Source organism: Paroedura picta, chromosome 5, assembly GCF_049243985.1.
Source record: "Paroedura picta isolate Pp20150507F chromosome 5, Ppicta_v3.0, whole genome shotgun sequence".
NCBI lineage: Eukaryota > Metazoa > Chordata > Lepidosauria > Squamata > Gekkonidae > Paroedura > Paroedura picta.
The window spans coordinates 52237442-52263229 of record NC_135373.1 but is presented as its reverse complement, the minus strand read 5'-3'; the positions used below and the strand labels follow the sequence as shown (position 1 = coordinate 52263229).

At 41.9% G+C, this 25788-nt stretch overlaps 2 protein-coding genes across 3 annotated transcripts in view; one reads left to right on the top strand and one right to left on the bottom strand.

Annotated features, from left to right (window-relative positions):
* Positions 1–25788, top strand: part of NUDT5 (nudix hydrolase 5) — a 119769-nt gene that overhangs the window by 40281 nt on the left and 53700 nt on the right. The gene's annotated exons all lie outside the window — the stretch shown is intronic.
* Positions 705–25485, bottom strand: DHTKD1 (dehydrogenase E1 and transketolase domain containing 1). Of its 2 annotated transcripts, XM_077337930.1 has the most exons (17): positions 25208–25485; positions 24018–24173; positions 23006–23217; positions 20963–21157; positions 17813–18082; positions 15226–15397; positions 14723–14921; positions 14108–14420; positions 12481–12565; positions 11941–12080; positions 10932–11082; positions 10451–10557; positions 9265–9429; positions 8261–8343; positions 6959–7128; positions 5419–5504; positions 705–4752 (listed from the first exon to the last, which is right to left on the bottom strand). In XM_077337930.1, exons 1-17 carry the CDS (start codon positions 25395–25397, stop codon positions 4651–4653), a joined length of 2796 nt encoding a protein of 931 aa, XP_077194045.1. In that variant the 5' UTR covers positions 25398–25485; the 3' UTR covers positions 705–4650. The 2 variants fall into 2 exon arrangements, with proteins under 2 accessions (XP_077194045.1, XP_077194046.1); XM_077337931.1 differs by lacking the exon at positions 25208–25485 and having other exon boundaries at positions 24013–24168.

Genomic DNA, 25788 nt, shown 5'->3' with positions numbered 1-25788 from the left:
GGGGAAACATCTTTGGTGTCTGCAAATCAGGTATTAACTGGTAGGTCCCCGAGTCCCACCACCTACTGTTTCAAGGGGCAGACTAACAGCTATCCTAACCAATATCCAAGTCCATTGGAGTCAATGGGTGTGGAAGGCATAGTCTGCAGTGTCAATGGATCAGTAGACTGCCTATACAAAAGGTATCTTCATATATTCATGGAAGGACTTGTGATTTAGCAGTGCTGTGAGGGCTAATCTGTAGAAGAGAAGTATCTTGTTTTCTTTGGGATGGACAAGGGCCATTACTGACCTTAACAAAGCAGTATGAAGCAACTGCTCTGGAAGCTGGATTCTAAGCAGAGATGAACCAGGCTCTCATCTTCAACTCCATATGTGTCCCACCTGTGACCCCTCCCCTTCAGCTGTAGTACTGGAGGATTCCAGCCTATGTGAAGTCAGGCTGGCACCTCAACCCCTCCCAACATCCTACCAGTTCTGGACAGATCTGAGTCTGCTGTAACTCCAGACATCTTATGTATCATCAACCCAGAACAAAGCAAGATTTCTGGGACATCTTGCCAAATTGGGAGGGAATATTTTTTGTTGAAAGAAAGCTGATTAGTAATGCTAACTCAAAGACAAGAATGGATTGGAGGAAATAATCCTGCATGCAAAACCAAACATGAAGTTTTAAACCTGTAAATGAATCAAAACATTAAATATTCAGGATCAACATATTTTTATTCAGCAGCATAGCAAGACCAGGAATCTGGTTTACTACAATCCCATGATTTACTACAATCCCATGGTTATGATCCCTTGGAATTTAGATAAGCCAAGGCAGCAGGAGATGTGAAAATGCATTAGGGTAAAACTTGGCAGAATGATTTCCATTATTGCCAGTGACATGTAAACAGAGTTGGAAAAAAAAACAAGCTATGACAGGTACAGATCAGAGATATGAAGAATGCAAAGGAAAAATTTCACGGCAGACTGAAGAGCTGCTAACAAGAGGGGGGGGGGGCTAATATTCACCAAATACAGTAGCAAAGCAATTCTTACAAAAGCTCTTCTGACCTTCCTTCATCCTAAAAGTATTACAGAAGATTCTGCTTTAACAAAATAGAGGAAAGAGAATGGCTGTGATTTTCCAGTTAAGAAGCCCCCATAATCTAAAGCTTAATGTACAGAAACAGGAGAGGGAAACACCGTTCCTGGACTCTACCACTTTGGACTCCACAGCTAAAACTTCCCAATATCCTGTCATTTTTGTAGGACAGTTTTCAACCAGATGATTCCCCCATCTGCAGGCTGAAATGGTACAAGCCAGAAAGTGGCATAGTGATGCCAGCCTCCAGGTGTGGCCTGAGGATTACAGTTTATATCCAGACTGCAAAGTTTAGTTCCCCTGGTGAAAATGGATGCTTTGGAGGGTGAACTGCTGAGAGTTTGTGTTTAAACAACTAACAGAGAGTCACCCACTTGGTGGGATCTCCCCAACAGAGGGTTTGTGCAGTTGGTTTGTGCAGTTGTTTTAGAATGTTTCTGTGTTCCTTTAATGGCAGTCAAAAATCTAGCAACTCTATATATGACCCATCATTTACATTGATCAGTAGCCTAGAAGTCTCAGCAGATGGAAAAGCAGAGTCCTTACTAAGTAGGGGGGAAATTAGCTCCTGTCTAAGTTTTAAAAAATCCGGACAAATTAAAAGTACATGGTCAATCGATTCAATGTGATTAAGGTCGCAATTACATGTTCTCTCTGAATACAAAATGCCATCATATGTACCTGTCAGTACTGCAGATTGCAAAGGGTTAAGATGTACCAACATAAAGGCATGTCTATCTTTAGCATATGTTAGATCACAAAAATACATTAGGAAGCTAACTGCTAGAGGAATGCCAACTGTGAAGGCTGAGCAAACACTTCTTGCCTTTATGCTATACTTTTATAATCCAGATGTTTCAGATAAATTTCAATCATATCTTGGGTCACTGATATTTACTCTCCCCATCAATTCTATTGAAATCTCTAGACATGTTAAGCTTATATTCATAAATTTATCCCAGTTATTATGGTTATCCAATTTAATAAAACCAAGCAAACTCCAGATCTGATTCCAGGATCTTCAACTTTAAATTAAAATGCCCTGCTCCATGTCCTAGCTTCATAAGAGATTTCACCCACTTCAGCTCTTAGGACACCGGCCACACATTTGGGCACCCCCAGGATACTACAAAGTTAATTAGGAGTTGACCAATATCCTCAGTAGTAGCCTTCATCCATACATATAACAAATGGCCAGCTACCTTAGAATTAAATACTGATATTGTCCCCCTGAGGTTTAACTGAATCTATCACTGGCTTTCCTAATGATGTTCACAGCTATTACCACTATCACATGAATTCTCCATGAAAAATAGGAGTGCACTTTTATGATTTCTCAAAAAGATTCTTTAAGTGCATAGTATAAGATTTGATGTTCCCAGCTGCCTCAACAATTTTATAAGGCATTTTTGGTAACAACATTTTTGGCAATATAACACTTGCACCATAGGCAACTATGGTCTTAGTAGCATCTCAGATTTAAGGAATAAGCATACTCTTCGCAAACTTTATAATTTAAAAAAATCACATATAAAAACACATTATTGTGTCAGTAAATCTCAGTGTCACTGATTTCAATAAAAGCAACTGAGACAAGCCCACTAAATGGAACAGGAATTTTACCATTTCCATACAAGAGGAAAACCCCACATTGGCATTCTTAAAAGAATCAAACAATGCAAAACTTTTGGCACAAAATGTTGCCTCTCTAGGAGTAGATCCGAATTTCATGCCCCCTCACCCTGTAGTTTCGGAATCCTCCTTTGCCAATATTTCTCCCCTTTGGATCTTAACTTGCAGTTTTCTAGTGATGAATTCCCAAATTCGAATTTGGTTTCCTGCCACACCACCATTATGTGTCGTCAGTTGTCATATGTTCACCCCCCCCCTCCTCAGGAGGAGCAATCTGAGCAATCTGTTTTTTTAAACATAATGTTGATTGCATTATGACATGTTATGATATAGCAATGTTATAACATGGGGACAAAACAGGCAGTGAGGTTTTATGCAGTCTTCTCTGTGCAGTCACCCATCCATGAAGTTCCCTTTCTTTCTTTGTAGGTTTTGTTGTCACATGCTTGTTTTGTTTTTCATTCTCCCCCTGCTTCTCTTACCCTATAGCATCCAGGTGTTTTCTTTTTTTTAGTTTTTTGATATTATGACATCCTGGCATACACAAAAAGGAGGTTCTGTTGATGTCAAAGTACATTTAGTGTGCTTCATAATTACTGAATTGATTTTGTTGGGATAGGCAATATCTGGTGTACGAAGAAGCGAGTCCAGTAGCAACTATAAGACCAGCAAAGATTTATTCAAGGCGTGAGCTTTCGAGTGCAAGCACTCTTCGTCAGACACTCGAAAGCTCACACCTTGAATAAATCTTTGTTGGTCTTAAAGGTGCTACTGGACTCCGATTTTATTGTGCTACTTCAGACCAACACGGCTACTCATTTGAAAGAATCATAGAATCATAGAGTAGGAAGTGGCCATACAGGCCATCTAGTCCAACCCCCTGCTCAACGCAGGATCAGCCCTAAGCATCCTAAAGCAAAGAAGAAGATAATAAGACCCTGCAGGGGGCAGCAGGAAGACTGTTAGATAGGATAATGAAGTTAGGACCTTCTCTCCTGTTAAGTATCATTCTTTGTCTCTGGATTGCTACTCTTAGGGACAATTTCCTGATTCTTCTTGGAAGCCACAGATTCAGTCTCTCCCTGTCTCTTAGACATATAGTCAGCCCCTGTCTTTGTCTCTCCTCTGTGCTATCAATTATGGCAATTCCTGAACAAACCTTTACCTATTCTTTTTAGGTGTGTCCAATTCAACAATCACCAAGAGGCACAGGGGACCTTTGAAATGGCAGCAACTATACTCTTCCCCACAATACATCCAGCCTTCTCTTACAATGTTATGCCATTATAAAATCACTGCATATGCAGAGAGAGAGAGAGAGAGAGAGAGAGAGAGAGATGGTTCTGCCACTGATGAAGTACATGAGGACACACTTAGCCTGCTTTGTAACTATTGAATTGCTGTGTCTAGTTCAACGATCACCAGCCATTCTATAGCTGCCTACTGAGGAGGAGTGGGGGACCTCTGTAATGACAGCAACCATTCTCTCCTCCTCACTACATCCAGCCTTTCTTTTACAATGTGATGATGTTATAACATTACTGCACATGTTCAAAAAAGAAAGGAGGCAGTTCTGCTGTTGGCAAAGTACATGATAACATGGTCACACAGCTGCTTTTCGAAAAAGTGCAGAATGCATTGGGAAGGTCGGATACAAATTCAGGAAAGAATTCCTCCCCGCAATTAAATGCTCTTTTGCAGAAGGGGTGCTGCAAAGAGGATCAGTTGAGGATTCAACTCCCAGAGAAACAGCAGCAACACCAAGGTGCAGAAAAGGCCTTTGAAAGCAATGAACTCCTGCTAGAGTTCTTTCCACAGATTTTAAGCAATACACCTTCCAAGCAAGTTCACGGTCATAATCTTCATGCTTGCTAGAAAATAAAGGCCTTATTTTCCATCTGAAAAAACTATGAGGCAAGCTAAGTGCCTTAGGCAAAGGTTTTAGCAAGGAGCTCTTCCTGCTGTTTTTGATGCAGTATCCCAATCCCCACAGCAGGGGCTGCTAAGGGTGGTCTGCTTACAAGATGGAGCTGTAATTAAATCAAAAGAGAAGAAAGGACAGTGTTACAAACTGGCATGATATGATCAGGATTAAGGCTGCAAGCCAATTCACTCTTATGCAGAGTATGCTTCCTGGTACATCACAGAACTTACTTTTGAGCACGCATACCCAGGACCAAATGGTAAACTGTTTTGATTAATCATTTAGACTTCAATCCTACTAACAGACTGCTTAAATCTGACTGGAGGCCATGGGATTAAACATTCAAATGTGCACAGACTTGCAGTTTTCAGCATCATTTTGCAGTGTTTTGGAAATCGTCAAGCAAAACCACGGCCCACAAATCTTATGATGCCTGATTAGCATGTAGCTGTTCCCTGCTTGTCTCCGGGTTCCATTATGGGTTCACCACATTATAGGTTCCCTCCAACTTGCAGGCCTGACTCTTTTGCCCAGTAGCAGGTGACAGACCACTGGCACATTTCAGAATAAGGACTCCAAGACAGACAGAAATTGCATCCAGACTCCTATTCAGAGATGGCAGCTTGGCAGCACTTAGTTCCCTCAGTAGCCAAGTGCTGGCATGGCCTGTAAAATGTGTAAATCAGTACTAACCCATCACAGGAACAAAAACTGATTTTGGCTCACGTGAATGGTACCCTGCCGACAACTTCATGGAATACAAAAGTGTTACCTTGCAGGCCAGCTGTTTCTCAAATCTTGGTGACACAAATGTCCAGGGACCCATGTTCTGGGGCTCCTCCTGACTCCAGATAAACACTGCAGAAGAATAGGAAGGTCTTCATTAGACTAGCATACACAGCATTGCTCTAACTTCAGGATCTATGCTAGCTCTTAAATACATGTTCTGTTCTCAGTAGTCTGCGCCAAACACAGAGGCATAGAGGCAACTTTCAATCAAACGTAAAGGTTCCAGCAGCCATAAGAGCACATATTGCAGTTACTGTTAAGAAAGTGGCATCACTAGAAGATGAAGGAGTTGAACTAAAGATATTCCACAACTACTGGGCTGGTTTAAGTTTTGCAAAAAAATTGTACCCTTGATGCTAGATGCTTGCAAGTGGCACAGCTGAAGAGACAAACTCCTCCAAAAATTTTTTTTTTAATCTGTACCATGCACAGATCTATGGCATGCACTAAAACAACTGTGTAGGGTATGTTTATGACTTGTTAGGATACCTAATGGGTGTCATTTCCTAACAAAGGGCTTGCAACAACCAGTGTTTGGACTATAGAAACCTTATAGTTCTGTCAATTATCATTTGATGAAGAAAGCTTTGACTCTCAAAATGTATCCCTTGGAAATTTTATTGGGCTTTAAGTTACACCTGAACTCAAATCTCCCCTTCCCATCATTGGCCATTTTGTTAAATGCTTAACAAATTAAAAATACATTATAAAATAATTAACTCCTACTCATTCAGAAAACCCTTCCAGGGCCATCAAGAAACCCAAGGGGTTTCATGAGACCCTGGTTGAGAAAGCCATCTGTAGTCCAACTTCAGCTATGCTAATTCTAACATGGTTTTTTCTGCCATTCTGTCATCTTGCAATCAAAGTAGTCAGAGATTTTTGGTAGCTCCAAGAAGGCCTTCTCTTCTGGCTGCTGCAATCACCAGATGTTGAGGATATTATATGTATATATTTATTTTTACATGTATACCCCACCCTTCCCTAGTGTCTCAGGTTTTGTTGTTCTATATATGCTGCAATGTATAATAACCTTTTCTGTTTTTGTACCCCTTTTATATTTCTATCTATTTTCTTAAAATAAAATGAAAAATTACAAAAACAAGACATTCAGGTCTAGAGAAAGCATCATCAGCCCTAAGATGGGGCTCTTTTCTTTTGGTGGATGCACTTGGGTTTGTGCAAAACCTCTCACTTCCCATCATGGGGCCAAATAAAATCAACCTGTCTCTTTTAGAGAACAGGCTATTTCAATTTGCAGTAGAACATTTATTTTTTTAAAAAGATAAAAGCTTCCCACCCATCACCATTTTCCTCTATTATTTTCTTTCTAATTTTAGGGACCATATGAAAGTTCAACAGGACTACAGTTCAGAAGCCAGTTACCCCCAGCAAGACTGGTTATTTTGCTCCAAGTCTGAGATCCTGAATACTACAGTATTAGTATTTGCATCCTAGCAAATAAACCCAAATTAGATGAACAGCATCTAGTCAAGTCTTGTATGGAGCTATAACCTTCTGACCTTTAGCATTTGTAAACTTGTTCATCTCCTGCTGCAGAGCTTCCAGTGGGAAAGGGCATAGCTCTTCTACTCTGATGATCGCAGTATCCTGTTTCTTTGCTTCAAGCATCTCCCGTTGTTTTGCCAGTGCGTAGTAATGTTTGCCAGAACAAAAAATCACTTTGGTGACGCTAGGAGACAGAGAAATTGGAGTATGCTGAGCTAAACCGAACAGTGTTAAAACTTTGAAAAGACTGAATATTTCCATTTATATATATGTTAGCCCAAGTGCCTCATTAGTACGAGTGAGTACACTGTGAGTGGGGAAGAATATAAATGTTACAAATAGTAAGAAACTGATTCTGCCTGTAAACTGAGCATACTCACACAGACAACTTAGGCAAATCTATTCTATGGCTGCAATCCACAAGTGAAAATTCACCGAAGGCAGGGTACAGAGGTCTCCACCTCCAAAGAGACCTCCTGGAGAAACACACAAGAACTGCCACCAGACTCCTACTTCTGGGGACAGCTTGGGTGTATCCTGCCCTGCTCTAGTGACTACACAAGATGCATGCTTCTATGGCCCATTATGCACGGCCGCCGAAACGGCGATTTCGGGTCACATGGAAAATGCGGAGGGGGAAGAAGTGAAGCAAACCGCTTATGCATGGGACGGGATGCAACGGCGGCAAAACCCAGAGTAACCAATTATGCATGCGGCGACCCCAGCACCGCTTCTGGTTGCGCCTCGGTCACCCGGAAGCTGCACTTTCTTCCGCGTTTTGCTAACATGGCATTTTCAGTGGCATGCACCGAATCTGCAGCCGGTTGCAGCCGGCACCGTGTCTTGTCGGTGATTTTAGTCGCCGCCATTCCACCCCGAATGTGCGTTATTCTCCCCGTGCATAATGGGCCTATAACAGACCATGGCATGGTAACATCAGGTCCATCTGCAGCTTCCAATGAGGAATCCAACCACATTCAACACAACACTGCCTATAAATCTGTCTCTCTTTGGGTATATCTTTCTTCTTCACTTTTACTGACTTCAGGACAGTTTGCTAAGCTAATGAAGAATGCCCTACTTTGACATTAGGTAGTTGAATCCTTACTGAAAATCTAACAACTACTTATCAAATTTAATTTTTTCTCTTCCTTATAACTCAGGATATTGTTTTATTGCCTTTCACAGAATCATAGAATAATAGAGTTGGAAGGGACCTCATGGGTCATCTAGTCCAACTCCCTGCCCTATGCAGGACACTCACAACCCTACTTTGAATGCTGGCTACTAAAACTGAAAATGGACTTCCAAGTTACTTTTTAGGATCCACTGATGAATCACCAATGACTGGCTTAAAGGTTGTTCCTGGGGCCATTTCCAGAAGGCTTGACACAGCAGCCTAGAGAATGGGAAAGAAAGTCAACATAGTATACATAAGAACATAAGATGAGCCCTGCTGGATCAGACCGGTGGTCGGTCTAGTCCAGCATCCTGTCTCACACAGTGTCCAACCAGTTCCTCTGGACTGCCAGCAACAGGGCACAGAGGCCAAGGCCTTCCCGTGATATTGCTGCCTGGCTCTGGGATTCAGAGGCTTAGTGCCTCTGAATGGGGAGGTTCCCCTCAGCCGCCATGGCAAGTAACCACTGATTGACTTATTCTTCATGTTTATTCCTAGGGCCATCACTAGGTACTCTGGCAGCGAATTCCACATTTTAACCACTCTCTGTGAAAAGTAGTATTTCCTTTTGGCCACCCTGATTATAATAGGTTATAATATCAGTGTTGTCTACATGCTTGTCCACTTTCACAAAGAACTCCAAAAGGTTGGTGAGGTAGGACTTCCCTTCGTAGAAGCCATGTGGATTTTCCCTCAGCAGGCTTAGTTCCCCTGTGTGCCTAATAATTCTAACATAGAACACAATTTCTACTAATTTGCCTAGGAGAGATACTATACCCAAAGCAAACAAAACCAATAGGCAAAAAGTTGTGTCTTCTTGAGATTTAAATAATTTTGCAATCAGAACAGGGTCCCAGATAATCCCACTTTCTATTGCTTCTTCAGTGGTTGCAATTTTAGTCTATAATGAAAGCAACCAATTAGGTAAAGTAACAAAATCATATTTTCATCTGTAGCCTGTAAAGCACACCCTAACACTTTTAAATAAATTATACACAAAAATCTATCCAGATCCACAGTTAACCTACCTTAATATAACATCATATAACATCATCAGTATTGCAGGTACAGGATACCTGTTAGAACAAAAGCTATAGAAGGCAGTGAGCAGCAACCAAAGCAGGAAGACTTTCTACTTACAGGTAACCTGAGCAGAATCTTAGGAGAGGCCACAATTAGTGGCTTCCGGAAATTTCGGACCATCTGTCTACGGAGTAAGTGGAAATACTGTGCTGGGGTCGTAGGGTGTACAACAGACATGTTGACGTGGTCGCCATCAACTCCCTCCTCAGAGCTGTCACACATCTATGAAAGAAGAGTAAACATTATGGATTGAATTGTAAGTCAAGCCAGAACATCACCCTCATATCACAAGCAGACAAATTCAGAAACAGGGTCACGATAGTGGTGGAACAGGGAAATTTTTCCACAATGCAGGTTATAATTTGGAAGCAGGTAAACATTCATAAGAGGATTGTATAAACATCAGGCAACTTGGGATCTCTGCTGTGTTTGGTACTTGCAGGTTTATCAACTATTACAAGGTTTACAGGGGTCAATGAGGTCAACTCTCTGGTGAAATAACATCAACTGCTTTAATATTGACTGGCTGAACCACAGCATAGCAGCCACAGGTAACAACTAGACTAGGAGCAGGAGGGCTCCTGGGCATGGCTCAAACATACAGTCAGCCCTGCAAGCTTATGGGACTTGCCTCTCATTATGCTGCTACTTGGTCTCTGGAACAGCCAACTCAAGGCAAAGTCACACAGGGCACTGGGAGGGGGTTGCAAATATACTGCAGCAGGCACCAGTGTGGCACTTCACTCGGCTTTCGTTTGGCTCCCTGGCAGAACATCTCACCATGGAGAATATGTTCAAAAGGCTTACTGTCTGGAATCCATTACACATGATGCATCTTTAAATAACTAAGATTAGTCGCATGCAGTGGTAGGTGATGAAAAACAAGATGTTTTAAAAGGAGACCTTTATATTGTCACTGATATTTTAAAATATATGTTGTACGCCCTGGTCCAAGTAACACCATCCTTGGGACAGAACTGCAGTTTCCATCATTCCCTCAGATACCAGATTATGATGTTTCCTTCCTACATCAAATTAGTTTGGTTGTGTAGTATGGCCAAGACAATTCGGGTCTGCAACTTCTCTAGCACGTAACAAATTCCAACAAATCTAAACCTATTAAAGGTACCCCCAGATTCCTTTCCGCTCCAACAAACGTGAACTGGTGCATGCAGCAAAACAGAATCCTTGAAAAAGTCATTCCCAGTGAGTTCTTATAGTGAATGATGACACTTCAAGCTACCTGCAAGAAACGCTCAATCCGACAGGAGGAGTGCTCTGGTCCTCCACCATCATAGCCATGTGGAAGAAGAATGACTATTCCACTCTGTAACAGCCACTTCGCTTCCCCTAGTGGTGGTGGGGGAGTGGGCGGGAGGAAGAGAAAAAGATTAATTTTAGAACCTGCAGTTATGAAAAGAGATGGGCAACCGTTCTGCCTTTCCCTGTAGGCCATTGCATGTTTTATTTTTCACCCAGCTGAAGTTCCTTTGCACACCCCCACAAGACACACAGAAAACATGGGGAGCAACTGCTACATTTTGCTTTCACAGAGAATCTTGCAGCAACAAACAGAGCAGGGAGCATTAAGGGAACAATCCCGGGAAACTGATCTTAAAACTGCAGCCTAAGTGCTATGGATGCATGCGTAAGTAAACCATAGACATCTAAACAAGCCAATGTATTTCTGTTTTTTAAATATGTAAGTACATACACACTCTTACCTCCAGAGATAAATGTATCAAATATTATCTGTGCACCATTGAAGAAATCGCCAAATTGAGCTTCCCAGATAGGCAACAATTTGGGGGTTTCAATACTCATTCCATACTCAAAGCCAAGCACAGCCTCTTCAGAAAGGGGGCTGTTGCTCACCTAACAGAGTAAGAAAGAGCAAGGAAAACGCTGAAGGTATTTTCAGAGAGCATGCAAATAGATATATCTGCAGTCATTTTGAAGTTATTATCAGAACTGCTGAAGTTTTTTTATGTATTCAAAAAAACTATTGTTTCAGATGCAAGTTAACACTTATTAATGCTATTGTATCCCATTTCTATAACCAAAAGAAATCTCTGGCGTAGCCCAGGCTCACAATAAAATAAGCACCACCATACATTAATATATATAATGCATTGTAACATACCACAACGCACAAAATAGAAATGAATATCAGTATCATAACCAAACTAGCAGTAAGCCCTCCCCACTCCAAAAAACCCACAGACAAATTCTGAATATTTCAAATATCAGGCATCATTCCCTTCTTAAGATGAACATGGAAGGGTGCTATAATTTTGATGCCCACAGCTACAGAGGATAACTACCTCCTATACCTCAAACAAACAGCAGGGTTTCCAAGGAAAATCTTGTAGAATTATAGATTTGGATGGGAAAAAGCACTCCCTGAATATCTCAAGAACACTTAAGGCTTTAAAAAGTCCATAGTAATTTAAGTTGGACCCCAAAAACGGCTAGAAACCAATGAAACCTGCAAAAAATGACACTGTGTGTTTCCTGCAGCTCCCTCTATTCATTAATCTGGTGGGCACATTTTTAACCTGCCAGAACATACAATGGTAATTTTTTCCAGCCCTGGACAGTACTAATTGTCTCTGACAATTAGCAAAATTACATTATCATACACAGTAAAGCGGAAATCTGAAACACTCCATGCATCGGATTTACATCTGAATATTTAGGCTAAGTGTCATGAAGCTAGCATCTACACTGTACCTCGAGGAAGCCTTTCTGATCTGGAGACATGTGATTCAAAGGGATGTAGGTATCACCCGTCTCTTGGCAAACCAACATGGCATGCCTCTGGCTGAACGTTCCTCTGCCAACATCTTGCCCACTCAGACGAACATTAAAACCTTTATACAAAGCAAAAATACAAAGTGACGATAAAACAACAGATCAGGAAGTATCAAGTATCAGGGATTCCCTCCTTGCAATGGGTTGATGTTGACACATTGGAGCAGACAAGAGGGTTTTGACTGAACAAATATGTAAGCTGCAACCAAACCCCAAGCAAGTCAGAAACTGCTTACCAGTCTAGCAATGGGAACTGGTTACAGAGCTAGTCTCTTCCCTGAGGATTTAAAAATAAATGGACTCCTCTCATAACATGATGATAATTAGCTCTGTATGCCCAAATTAATGGCACACCAAACACAATAATTCATAAACTATGTAACCAGTGTAAGTTGCATTTTGCCAGAATCAAAAAAATTATTAATACAGTAGAACATGCTGTGTTTTAGTGGCACTTACCTTGACTAAGTAAAGAACCAAAAGCCAATGCTTCAGCAGTCGCCCAATCTAATTTTGCTCCTTCCTCCAACCTCAGTATTCTGGCCTGGATGTTCAAGAAACACCCCCCCCCCCAAAAAAAATAGTTTTGTTATTTCATCAACCCAGCATTTACCAAAGTTAAATATCTCAGACTGCCATATTTTTGGATTACAATCACAGTGGCTAGATATGTGTGCATTTTAAACAAGAACATGCATTTTGCATGACTAATGATCACTTATTTATCATTTATTTTAAATTACATTTATTTAACTTGGAGATCAAGGAATGCCCTAACAATTTGTTCCAAAGAAATAATGAGCAGAAACGAGTACAAAGTGAAGAATCACTATAGAAAAATAGATGCATCTACTGACTACAGATGCAAACATTAATTCTCATTAACCTGACTGAAAGGTAGGGGCAATTGGCAACACAGTGAAGAAGTCATCTAAACTATTTTACACAAACAAATTTCCATGTGAATTCAAATCAGACAAAGGAACCACATAAAATAGACGTTAAGAAGTAAATTGTGTGAATTGGCTCAGGATAAGGTGACTGCAGGCTTCCATCTTTTTGTGTGATTAACCTTTGGGTATGAATTATACTTTGCAAGAACAAGATTTCAGCTGCTGGCACTGCCCATTAAGGACATGCCTCTTTTAAAGAGGATTTTACAAACAGTGTACTACTATAATGGAGAAAAAAAATACTCTTTCAAATAAACTGCACGTTATCAGAAAAATGTAGCTGAATATAGATTTTGGGATATTCAGATGTAATTAATCACATTTACCATGGTGCAGGCTTGCTTAAGATTTAAACTGGGATGCTGCTGGCTTCCTCAGGTATACGCAGCAGCAAAGCAGGAAGGGACAAAAGACAGGTCCCACAAGCCTATTACTATATGCTCTATGTAATCTTGAAAACAAGACTTTTTCCATGATGCAGGTGGTTCCAATATGAGGCCATGAGAGGTAGTGGTGTCAAATTTGTAATTTCTCAAATGTGGACCTTGAAATACATGCTTTTAGCTATCTCAGAATTATATTTTTTGGAAAATGAGGTATAAGTCTAATAATCAGAACAGGCTTTGTCAACCAGGTTTTGGGAAATCCTGGGAAGGGTTTTCTGAATAGGTATGAGTGTGTATATATTTAATATATTTTTAAAATGTGTTAAATATTTATTGGGTGACATGACCATATGTGGTTGCATTGATCCACACCCCGCCCTTCCAAAATAGTCAATGATAAGATGGGAGGGGGTTAGGGGAGCGGCTCCAGGTGGGTGTGTACACAGCTTTGTTTCCCAACTACATTCTGCATGATCACGCCACTTCTGCAGTTTCTTGAAGAATGTTTCAGGGGTTTCTCAATGGTAAAAAAATTGAGAAAGGATGGATTAGAATGTCAGATTAGGATCTGGGAAAACCAGGTTAAACTCCCCACTCTGCCATGGAGGTAGTCACACACTCTCATCCTAACCTACCTCACAGGGTCGTAGTTGTAAGAATAATATGAGGGAGAAAGAACAATGTAAACTGCTTTGGGTCCTCACTGGGAGGAAGGTGGGGTATAAGCAAAGTATATAAATACAGCACCTGGGTGTGTGTCTTCAGGAGATGGCTATGCAGCTGCAGTTCCCCTGGCACCGCCACAGACTGGGCCCCAATAAACTGAAGAAGTGGAAGCGGCATGCCTGTATCCCACATGGTGATCCTTGCCGATGGCTCCACCATGCCACTCCAGTGAGCCTGAAGGTTGGCAGACAGAGGTGTGTACGAAGTCACATTGGCAAGATGCTCGTTCATTTTAGAGTAATAGGTCATCTTCATCTCAGACACTTCATCCTCGGTCATGAGTCCCTGGAGGACTAGACTCTCTGCGTAAGTGTCTGGAATACTTTTACGGGACCTTGGAGGGAAAGCAATGCACAATGTTCTCTTCAAATCAATATCTTTAGATCGAATTTTAATTAGCTCAATACATTAGACTGTCTTAGGAAAATAGTTTGGAAGCTTCAGTTAGGACAGAACATGGATGCCTTATTAGCAAAAGGCAGTCAGTGGGGAGGAACATATTCCTCAGGTCCTACTGGCTCAGACAAATACTGCCAAGCAGAAGACTTTTTGAAAAGATGTTGTGAATGTTGTGGAAGTGGTGCATGAAAGCTTAACAAGGATGCATTTTCTCACTTTGGCCATTCTAAGCCATACCTGATTCTTTTATACATGGTGGGGTTAGTGAAGGATGGCTCGTCGAGTTCATTGTGGCCCCACTGGCGGTAGCACAGCAAATCCACTATTACATCCTTACGAAAACGACGCTGGTATTCAACAGCCAATCGCGCCGCTCGGATGACTTCTTCAGGGTCATCTCCGTTCACATGGATAATTGCACAGCCAACTGTCTTTCCTAGAAACGGGAGAAAATGTCATAAATGTCACAATTTGAGAATTACCAGTGAAATATGCTACCTAATTTATCCTGGTTTTGGTGACTATCTTGACTCCAAAATGAGAATGGTTGTAAAACACCAGGGGTGGAGACACTGCATATAGCCAATGAGACACTAGACCAGATTTCAACCCCACGCATCCTTAGCATCTGGCTATTAATTTCAAAACAATCAATTAATATTCACATATTCTTGAATAGACACCTGGTGGATTCCAGATCTTTTAAAATGTACTGTGTAGACAATTTTCTCAGGACATACCAATATCACTGCAGTACAGGGATGACCTTCCCCGCTCAGCTGGAGTAGTATAACCCAGCTGGTTGTTGACAATGAGATGGATGCTGCCACCTACTCTAAAATGTGGCACATTGGAAAGTGTAAATGTTTCAGGAACAATTCCTTGGCCAGAAAAAGAAGCATCACCATGAACCTATATCACAGAAAGAAATGGAGAAGATAATGTCAGCAATCAGTGTCAATTTTATTTTGAAATGAGATGAAGGTAACATTAGTGCAATTTGTGTTTAGCATCAACCTGTTATATCACAGTATTTATTCTCCATGCTAATAGTTCAATATTCAGTGAAATTTTAATAGTAAAAAGGTGTTTGTGTACTTTACAACTTATAGATCATTAGATTAGATGTTTACACATTTTAAAGACTATAAATTATTATTAATAATAATAATTTATTACCCACCACTCCTGGACTGGTTCATGGTGGGTTACAAATGTCCAATTTAAACCCCCATTAAAATGGACACAAAATATATGAAATACAATAAACCAGACAACATGGCGGAACACTCCACCCACCCCTACCTCTAGACGGAAGAGGAAGGAGGAACAAGATAACCCAAGTTGCTGCTTGACACCAGGGGGGCCCCATCAATCTTCCTCATTGCCCCAGCCTTAATGACAGACCTGGCAGAAGAGCTCCATTTTGCAGGCCCTGCGGAATGCCAAAAGATCCCACATGGCCCACAGCTCACCCGGGATCTCATTCGACCAGGTTGGGGCCAGGACCAAAAAGTCCCTGGCCCTGGCTGAGGCCAGGCATGCTTCTTTGGGGCCAGGAACAACCAGTAAATTGTCACCCACAGAGTGTAAGGCACTGTCAGGCCATTTTAATAGTGAGGACATCTGATTGGGTGCTCAAAGCTGATTCACTGATTGATCATTCTTCAATTCTGCTATCACAATCAGCCCCATGGTATAAAACAATTTAAAAAGACCACTCTAGAGCATCATATATAGTAAACATAACAACATGTAATCTTAGAATCTTAGCTCTGCAGTTTGAAATGATGCCATCAGCTATGCTCTTTGGGTGATATCTCCAAATACCCACAGTCCAATGCCTGTGTATATGTGGAAATTCATCTGTGGAGGACTTGCCCCACTATGCTTTGGCTTGTCCCCTGTACTCCGAACCCAGGGGCAAATTCCTTGCCAAGTTATTACCGAACTCATACCCTATTTCTGATTTTGACAAAGTCACCTATCTGTTATCAGATGCTGACCCCTATATTTCATATAGGGTTGCACTTTTCGATTTGGCCGCCAGAAAGTTCTGAGCCAAAGCATTTTTACAGGAGTCTCCACCTTGATACACCATTTTTTTCTTATTGTAACTCAGTAGCCCACGTTTACAATTTTATGTATGCAATATTGGAGAAATATTGTTTTATATTTCTTTGTACTTTATTGTTTTAATTGTGCTTTGTAATGGCATTTGGCTATATACAATGAATGTTATTGTATCACATTGTAGTGAGGACTTCCAATGGGATTTAAGCAACAGGTGTTTAGTTGGAGGAGAGGGATAAATGGAGTTTCATGATATTTGGTAAGCCACCATGAACAACATATAATTCAAATTTTAGAATTTATGGGTGTTGTGTGCAGGTTTCCTTTAAACCACATGAAGTCTGCAAGAAAAACCTACCAGTGTTGTTGTTTCAAAAGTACTTTGATTGTTCAAGTGGCACTATCTGTTACATGTCTAATTCACTTTATTCAGTTTTAAAAACTCATAGAACATTCAACAACAAAAACATTTAAGTAAAAACAACAGTAAAGAATGATTTGCATGAAATTTCATCCTGTAAATTTTGGAACAATAATATGAAAACACACAATAATAAATCAAATGTTCTGCAGGTATTTCAGCAAAATGCCCCTTCATCTGTGCTGTAGGTAAGCGCATTTCATTATGCAAGCATAAATGATTATCTTAATTTAGGTATCGTCAGCCTATAAAGATAGGATGGGAATTAGAATTTGGCTAAGGATTTGATTCCTAGATAGAGCATGGGGCATTTCCATTTGGGACCTTGAAGTATGGCCTCAAAGGAACCAATCGTGAGATTTTGAAATCTGTCATTTTTTTCCCCACCACCACGACCAACCGAATTCTCAAGCTGCCAGTCAAGTAAGCACTGGAAAGTTATAAACATTAAGTAACCTATATTTAAAACTTTTCAAATCAAAATAAAATTTTTGGAAGACCCTGTTCCATGAACAAACTAAACATTCTATAAAAGGAGGAAAGGCAAGAATTTTATTGGGGGTAGGGAGAGAAATTTAAGGCATGTCCATGTAATTCAACTGGTCCTCAGAATCAGATCTGAGTGCCATGTTTGTCTAAGCTTACACAGAAGCTTACACAGAGCTCTCAAATAATTCCTTGTCCAGGCACTGACCAAGATGGGACCTGGTTAATTTTAAGATTCTAATGCTCCCCTACACCTGGAGATTATTTCCTAGACTTAAAGAAGATAGCCATGTCATTGTGCCACATCTAAATGTTTATCACCGCCAGAGAATTATCCTTTAAAATACCTGTAGGCAGATGACTTTGTCTCCAGGCTGTGCAGAACTGTCTAGCGAATAATCTCCGTCCAGGAGTGACTGTTGCCTCCCTCGGGTCTTGCCAACAGCCACAGGGTTAATGGCTTCCAGATGGGAAGGATTTGGTAACAGGATGGCATGAATAGGCTGATGAGAACCAAAGTCAAGATAGACTGAAGCAGTTAAGTGGGAGAGGACGTCGCCAATTGCCGGTGAATTCTCTGGAAATTCGCTCAGGCCTCGCATTTTACGGATGAGCAGCTTTGCAGACAGATAATATAATTGTTCAAATACTTTTGTAGATTATGTTAAATACAGGTACAGACAAATAAAATAGTATGTTTCAGAGTTCCTCAGACTTCCCTTCTCCAAATCCCAGCCCCCTTTTTAACCACTGACCATAGTACCTCAACCCTTCTAAACTAGTTATTTCAGCCAGAAATCCTTTTGTGCAAGCCACATGACCTATTCCTGACTGAATATTAAGAACTGTCCATGTAGTATGGGCTGGAAATGTTTCAGGATGGCAGTGGTTTCCCTGAAAGCCAATTACTAAAAAAATCAATTGAATATAGGGAGCTCAGAGCAGTATACATAAGCTACTCTGACTGACAGGCTTCAATACTCCTGACAGGTGTGTTAATAATATTTTTATTTTTGTTATATATAAGCGCTTACAAAAAGAAAGAGAAAAACAAACAACCAGCTGAGCAAGTAATTATTGATACATATAAAGGGATGGTCTGTTATTATCTTAAAGAAGAGAGAAAAAAGAAAAGAGGAAAAAATAGCCAAGTAATTAATACTTATAAGGGTACAATCTATTATTTTCCCAAATAATATATAGTCAGTTCCCATCGTATTTCGGCCTTAACCTAAAGGTTACTGCTGCTTTTCCTAAGAGAGACCAAGTAATTGCTCCACTGATCATCACATTCTTCAGGTGGTCGCAAAAGGTAAAATTGTGTTCTTTTCCATGATGTATCTGCTGGCAGGTCTTGAAGTATTTGTGTTTCTTTCTTTTTGTCAGATCGCACAGGGATATCTCTTAATTGCTTCCTGTGTGCAGTCGCCTTTGAGTAGACTCTGTTTATTTTGTCAATCCGAATCACTTCCTGCTCTAAATAGACTTCCAGGCTTTTGGTGCTTTCCTTCCTTAAATCTGTTTTCCCAAATTCTTCCAAGGTGCTTTTGATTTTTTCGTTCCTAGCTCTCTCCCACTCCTGTTGATTAACTTCCAGACATTGAATTCTCATTTGATGTATTGTTGGCAGAGTTGTTTTTCATCAGCTGTTTTTTTCAAACCGTCGATTCTGTCTAAGAGCTCTTTCTTAGTGTCTTGAATTTCCTTTTCCACTTTGTTGACTGCTTTCAGTATCTCCGAGTTCCCTTCGCATAACAAATGAAAAAGCGGTGCCTTAGTTAATTTTTCCATAGTTCTAGCAGTCACAGATTATAAACAGAAAGTCTCGTGAGGTCTCGCGGGAGTTCGGGCGATCCAGAATTATCAGTTTGTCGATCTCCGTATCAAGTCAGCGTCCCCCCACTGAACTCTCTCCAACAAATCTTTAAAGTCTCTCTTTTCTTTAAGCTCTCTCTTTGTTTTATTTTATTTATTTATTTTATTTATTATGGTCATTGACCAGCATCATCTTTGTTTGTTTAACGAGTGTATTTAGCTGTCTTGCCTCCCGTTGGAAGAAAGGATTCCCTTGTAAATTGGTTGAGGAGGGGGAGGAGGGCTGGTGGGAAAACAAACAGAAAACTCACAATCTTTACTTTCGCAGACTCCGGCTCCTGTTAGTCTGCCAGGTGCTGTCAGTAAGAGATAATCTGGGAGGAATGCAGGATCAGCTGGTCGTTTCAGGCTTAGAAGGTTATTTACGACAAGGACACCGTCATGACCTTGAGCACATGCAGCGACGATCCGGAGAACTCAGTCTCCGCGGATCTGTAGGACCCTCAGGATGCCGTTCCCGGTTCCTGGGGCGACCATCGAGCGAGGTTTGCGTACCTGCTCAGTCTGCCAGATGCATTTGCTCCTGACCCTCTGCTTGGCTCAAGAGCTCGGCACAAACCGGGCTAGCATGGCACCATCTTCAGTCGTTCTCAATACACCTGACAGGTGGATTTATTAAAGGTAACTATGGTGATCTAAAGCAAAATTTTATTTATAGCAAGTATTTCTTGCTACACTAGCTACATTCAAGGAAGATTGCAGAGAAAAGAAAGAGGGGGAAAATGCAAACATATCACCTACAAATAAGAAAATTTGCAATCAACACAAACAGCAGTAACAGCCAACTGCCAATGGCAAAGGTGAACTACAAAACAAAATCCATGTTAACACCTTTTGCTATGGCCAGCCAAAATAAAACCAAGTAGCATGCAAGCTTTTGACTCCTAAAGGACTCTACTCATGGCAACGCCATGAATGTCCACCTCGTGATGTTTTCAAGTCAAGAGATGAGCAGAGGGGGCTTGCCATTGCCTTACCCTGCAATTGCAGCCCCAGTCTTCCTTGGTGGTCTCTCATCCAAGTACCAACCCTGCTTAACATCTGAGCTCTGACAAGATCCAGCTAGCCTGGGTTATTGAGGCAGCAAGGAAGAGTGCCAAGTTCATTTCTAGTGTCAAACTCATTTCTTATGACCGTCGGATCTCGCATAAATGTCACTATGTTGGGCCAGGCCAGCATTTTTCTGCTTATTTGCAGGTCTCGCCAAAGAACACACAGAGTCACTTCTTGCTTGTGGGAGGTCCTACTTCACAGCCCTGCTGTTAAAGACAACCATTATGTTTGCTATTATACACCAATGTCAGAAAGTAGCTTACAATTGGATGAGAAAATGTATTACCAAGAACTAATTCAGCATTTTTCTTGGATTGTTCACAACAGCCAGATGATTTTTGATCCTTCTCATACTATTTTGCACCCAGTGCTTTGGATTTATAATATATGGAAAGAAGCACAAAGATATTCACACAACTTCCACAACTACAAAATTAACTAAAGCATGTACTGAGTGGAGCTGAAATATTTGGAAGAAGTTCTAAGCATGTTCAAGAGAGCAACACTAGATCTGCAGTGGGCTGCAGTGCATTCCCAAGCCATGCTTGAGAGGAAAATCCACCCCTTACCTCAGGGGGAAAATGAAGAAGCCCTGTGAGGAGATTCAGTCTTCCCCGATGAGGCATTCCCAGAACAATGTCTGTCACCCCACTGTAAGAAGACATCTTTAACAACTCGTGAAAGAAACCGATCATGCTTTCTGCTCCTTCGCCACCATATCTTTTCACTGTGGCAAACTTTGTAGCCAAAAAATTATCAAATTCCTATAAAATAAAAGGGAAGACATTACAGATAATGTGCATCATTCCAAGGAGTGCCAACCATCTTCTAAGTGGAAGCCCAGCAGTGTGTTGGCACTGCCTTTCCCCTCCATCATGAACCCTATTTTCCCTTCCAAGGTATTTATTAAAGCCATACTAGTGTACTCACTTGGATTCCTCCCCTCTTTCCAAGCTCAAGATAAAGAATCTTGTATTTAAAAAAAAATGTTCCAAGTCCTGTAATTGAGGCCAGAATCTACCCCCAGTGTATGTTTTTCTGCTTATTGTTTCCTAGGAGATTCCAGTTGTCCGGACATACTGCTTCCGTTCTCCCTTGGATCTTTACCTTAGGCCCTGACAATATACCTAGGCTTTACTGATTCTGCCTTCATGCAGCCTTACTAGGCTTTCTCCTCTACATTTATTATCTATTGGATTAGATTACTGGCTGCCCTGACATGTTGGTTTTTGGTTGGAACCTGCAAGCACAGATAGCTACACAGCCCAGTCACCTCTCATGTGCTCTCTCTCTTTGCTTTTCTTCTTATTTATTTAGATTTTTATACTGCCCTTCCCTACGGCTCTGGGTGGTTTACATAAAACATTTTGAAACATTTACATAGAACACTCTCATAATCAATATAACAATATAACAATAACCATAACATACCAACTAGAACAGTATTTTAACAATAACTTTGACACTCCCTCAGTAGGTTCGGTCCCTCCATCTGGGGGGCGACCTGTAGATGTCATGGGTCAGTCGGCCTCACCAAATTTGCTTCTTCTCCTCTTCTTGAGTGATATACATTGCATAGTGAGTCCAGGTGTTTGCCCATGTTAAGCAAATATTCAATCCGAAGAAGTCATGGCTTACAATCAAATATTCCATTCTAGATGTCAATTTAACAGTGTGATAGATAATATTGGGTCTTCTTTTAATAAATAATAATTTCTTTTAATAAAACCACCTCAAATTTCACCTCATCCTAGCCTTCAGTGCTTCTTTCAAGCTAGGAGCCTTGTTACTTTGTCAAAGTATCACTTGGCTACTCTTTGTAGCCCCTCAAGTCAGCTGTAAAAGGAATAGCTCTTTTTAGCACAGGGGAGATGGGAAGAAGAAGTCCCAAAGGTGAATAGGCTGAACTGGAAAGACTGACTCGTCATCAACATGACACCAGAGGAGATCAGGGCCCTGACAGAACCTAAACAGTTCCACGGGGCCTGCAAAGGGGAGCTCCGCCATGCCTTTGGTTGAGGTCGACCCAAACCATCACTTCCAAATGGCCCCCATGCCCTTCCTCCTACTATGACTGCTACCAATCTACCAAACCCACTGGGTCCCAGTAAGAGTTGAGCTGAGGCTCTTTTAAAGTTCCATCATTCTCTAATGTTATTGTTGTTATCATGTTAAGGTTATTGTTGTTATGTTATTGCTGTTATCACATGTTGTTACCGTATGTTATCTGTATCTTTTTCCTGTTTCCTGTAAACTGCCCTGAGCCTCCAGGGAGGGCAGTATATAAAAATAAAAATAAATAAATAAATAAACAAACAAACAAACAAATAAATATAAATTACTTACTTCTCAAGCACACAGAATAACAATACTACTTATCAGAATGTATGTATTATTCCTGCGAAATCTAATTTATGCCACTCAAGCAGTATAAGTGTTTTTTTCCTGATCTCTGTCCCCATTCCCCCTCAGTGGCTACTTGCCCTATAAGGAAACATACAGGTAACATGCATATTAGCATTTTGTCCCTTAAATAAGTCCATGCCACCCTAATCATGGTTCTCCTGGGACACGTTTCATATGCCCCTCATATATGCACTTATACAACATACCTGAGATTCCAGCATGAGCCGGGACAAATGCCTTTTCTCCTCAGTAGTGAACATCTCTTGCTTCAACTCTTCAAACCTTTTCACAATCCATTCACTTTCTTGCATGCTTGACAAGTGGCTAGTCTCTATAGATATATGCCCACAATACGTATCATTCAAGTAAGCTATTACATCCTTAAGGGATACTTCCTTTTTCCCTATATTCAAAAGTCCTGGAGGAGAAGATGTGCAAGATGTGTTAGATTTATTCTCTAGACAAATGGCAACATAGTGCTGGATTCTCAATTACAATCTCAATTCAGTTCCTCAATGAAGTGGAAGTTCTTTTGATTTTCCTTGTTGAAAATAAAAGTGAAACTCTTCTGTGGCATGCAGAAGGCCCCAGATTCAATCCTCAGCACCTGCAGTAAAATGGATCTGGTAGTAGGTGATGTAAAAGACCTCTTTCCTGAGAGCAGCTGCCAGTCAGAATCAGCAGACAACTGACCTTCATGGATCACTAGTCTGATTCAGTGTAAGGCAAATACATATGCACAGACAGCAGGTGTCATACTCTGATCACTCTGATTATTGCCCCACAGGGATCCTTGCTATGTTCCTGAGAAAACTCAGCAATTTTTAGAATCCTGTTTTGATCCTGCCCTTTTTCTAAGTTGCACATGTGGGCTCAGCCGATTTGAGAATGCCTTGCCTAAAACCAACCAGGGAGCAGGAATTGGGATCCAGACCTTGAGAGTGTATCCAACTTCTCCACACTGGCTCTTACGAAAGTAATGATGGGCATTCTGACTGTCACTGTAGGAAGCAGTGAGGCTTAGCGGTATAAGAGCATGGCATGGACACGTGTGTAATACTGTCCTGTCAGCATCATTGTTATATAGACGTATATCTTGAGAAGGTCACCCCTCTGTCCCGCAAACTGAATACCTGCTGTTCAGATTAGCCAACCGACTAACCGTCCATTCACAGCCAAGTACTTTGAAAACACATTGCATAGCTTCACTCACCCTACCTGTGGTATCAAAAGGTCCTTGTAGTGTCTCTACCAGAACTTGAATTTCAGGTACCTCATCCAAAACAGCTTGGCCAGCAAACAAAGGGTTGATTTTGGCTGCTTTGTGGCCATGCTGATGATAGGCTGCCAACAAGCATGCCAGACCATGGTCAGCTAAAGGTAAGGGAGAAACAGGTCTGTTTAAACTATCATGCAAAGCAAGGAATTCAGTAAGAAAGCACCCCCATTTTCACCTCACCCCAGCTTTCTTATTATGCTAACCTGATACAGTGAACAACAGTCCTGTGTGTCCCTTCTATGATAAGGTGACCAGATGTTAACATTGGTAAAGCGGGACACCATTGACTGGGGGGGGGGGGTTCTTGATTAAAACTTTGGTCTATATGGAGCAACAAAAAGTTTCATAGAATGCAAAAATAGTATTGTAATGTATATTTATTAATTTCAACATAAGTACAACTTGCCCGGTGCCCCCAGATGTCCCTCCAACAGTGGGACAATCTGGTCACCTTATTCTATGACCCTTTCTTTTGAAAGCTCCAGAGCAACCCCCCCCCCCCCATTCACCCAACACAGAGGTGGTTGGTAGCACATGTTGCATGTGTTACAGGCCAATGTTCCTGGGGCCCTACAGTGCTGAAAAGTGACTTTTAGGTTGTTTTCTTTTTCATGCGAAGGAAGCTTAAGTTCAGAATAATACTAGTAAATATTGACAGCAACGTGAAGGTATCAGTTGCTTCCAACTACCCCTGGGAGAGGTGCCCCGCTGTTACTGGTGCAGTTGTGCTCTGCTAATCCGTAAACGGGGCCTGACCCAGCACGGAGCGCAGCAAGCATTCCGGGCCACCTACGGAGCTCCAGTAACACCCACTGGGCTTGTTCCTTTTAACAAGAGGGGGGCTGATTTGCCACGCAAGGGGATGCCTCGCTGCAGCTGCCAGGGAGGTCCCCTCACAGGCAGAAGCTCCCCAGGACCCCAAGACGTGGGGGAAAGAAACCAGGGAAGCACGGTGCCGCTGGCCGCAACACGCTGGTCAGGAATTAGACTGCCGGGCAGCGCCCGTGCGCCCTGGGTACTGAGCAACTTGGTTGACTCCGGGGAGACTCGGCCACGCTCCAAGCGCCCTCCCCTCCTCGGAAGCCTGAATCCCCCCCCAATCCCGAGCCGCCGCCGCCGCCTGCCCCACCTGCTCTCCGGGCTGCCTCCTGCCGCTCGGCCCGTCCACCAGCCCCACTCTCCGCCCGGCGGCTCGGCCTGTAGCCATAGACGCCCCGCTCGGTGTGGTAGCCCCGCGACCGCAAGGCCCTGCCGGCGCAAGCGGCCAGCCTCCTCCGAGCAGCCGGCGCCAGCAGCCGTGCAAACGCCGGGGAAGCCATCGCGGTCGTGGCTGGTCCCTTCCACGCTGGGGAAGCCGACAGGCAGCTCGCCTGGGCAGGAGGCGCCAGCGGTGGGAGCGACCAACTCCCTCGGCTCGGGTTGGCTGCACTGGAGGAGGCGGTGGAGTGGGCCCCGCCTACCCGGGAAAGGGTTTTTGTTTAATGTTCCCAAACCGGACAGGGGTAGCAATCTTAGGTACAGTTAATATTCTCTCAGAGGGAAAAAGAGAGCAGGGGAAAGAAATGCAGGTGTTTTGATATTCCTAAAGTGTATGTAGGGGACTGCTAGGTGAGTAGATGGCAGGCTTTTCAGCAGTGGCTGTTGGAGAGGAAAAAGAAGAAGAGCTGGATTCTTTATATCCCATTTTTCATTACCCAAAGGGGTCTCAAA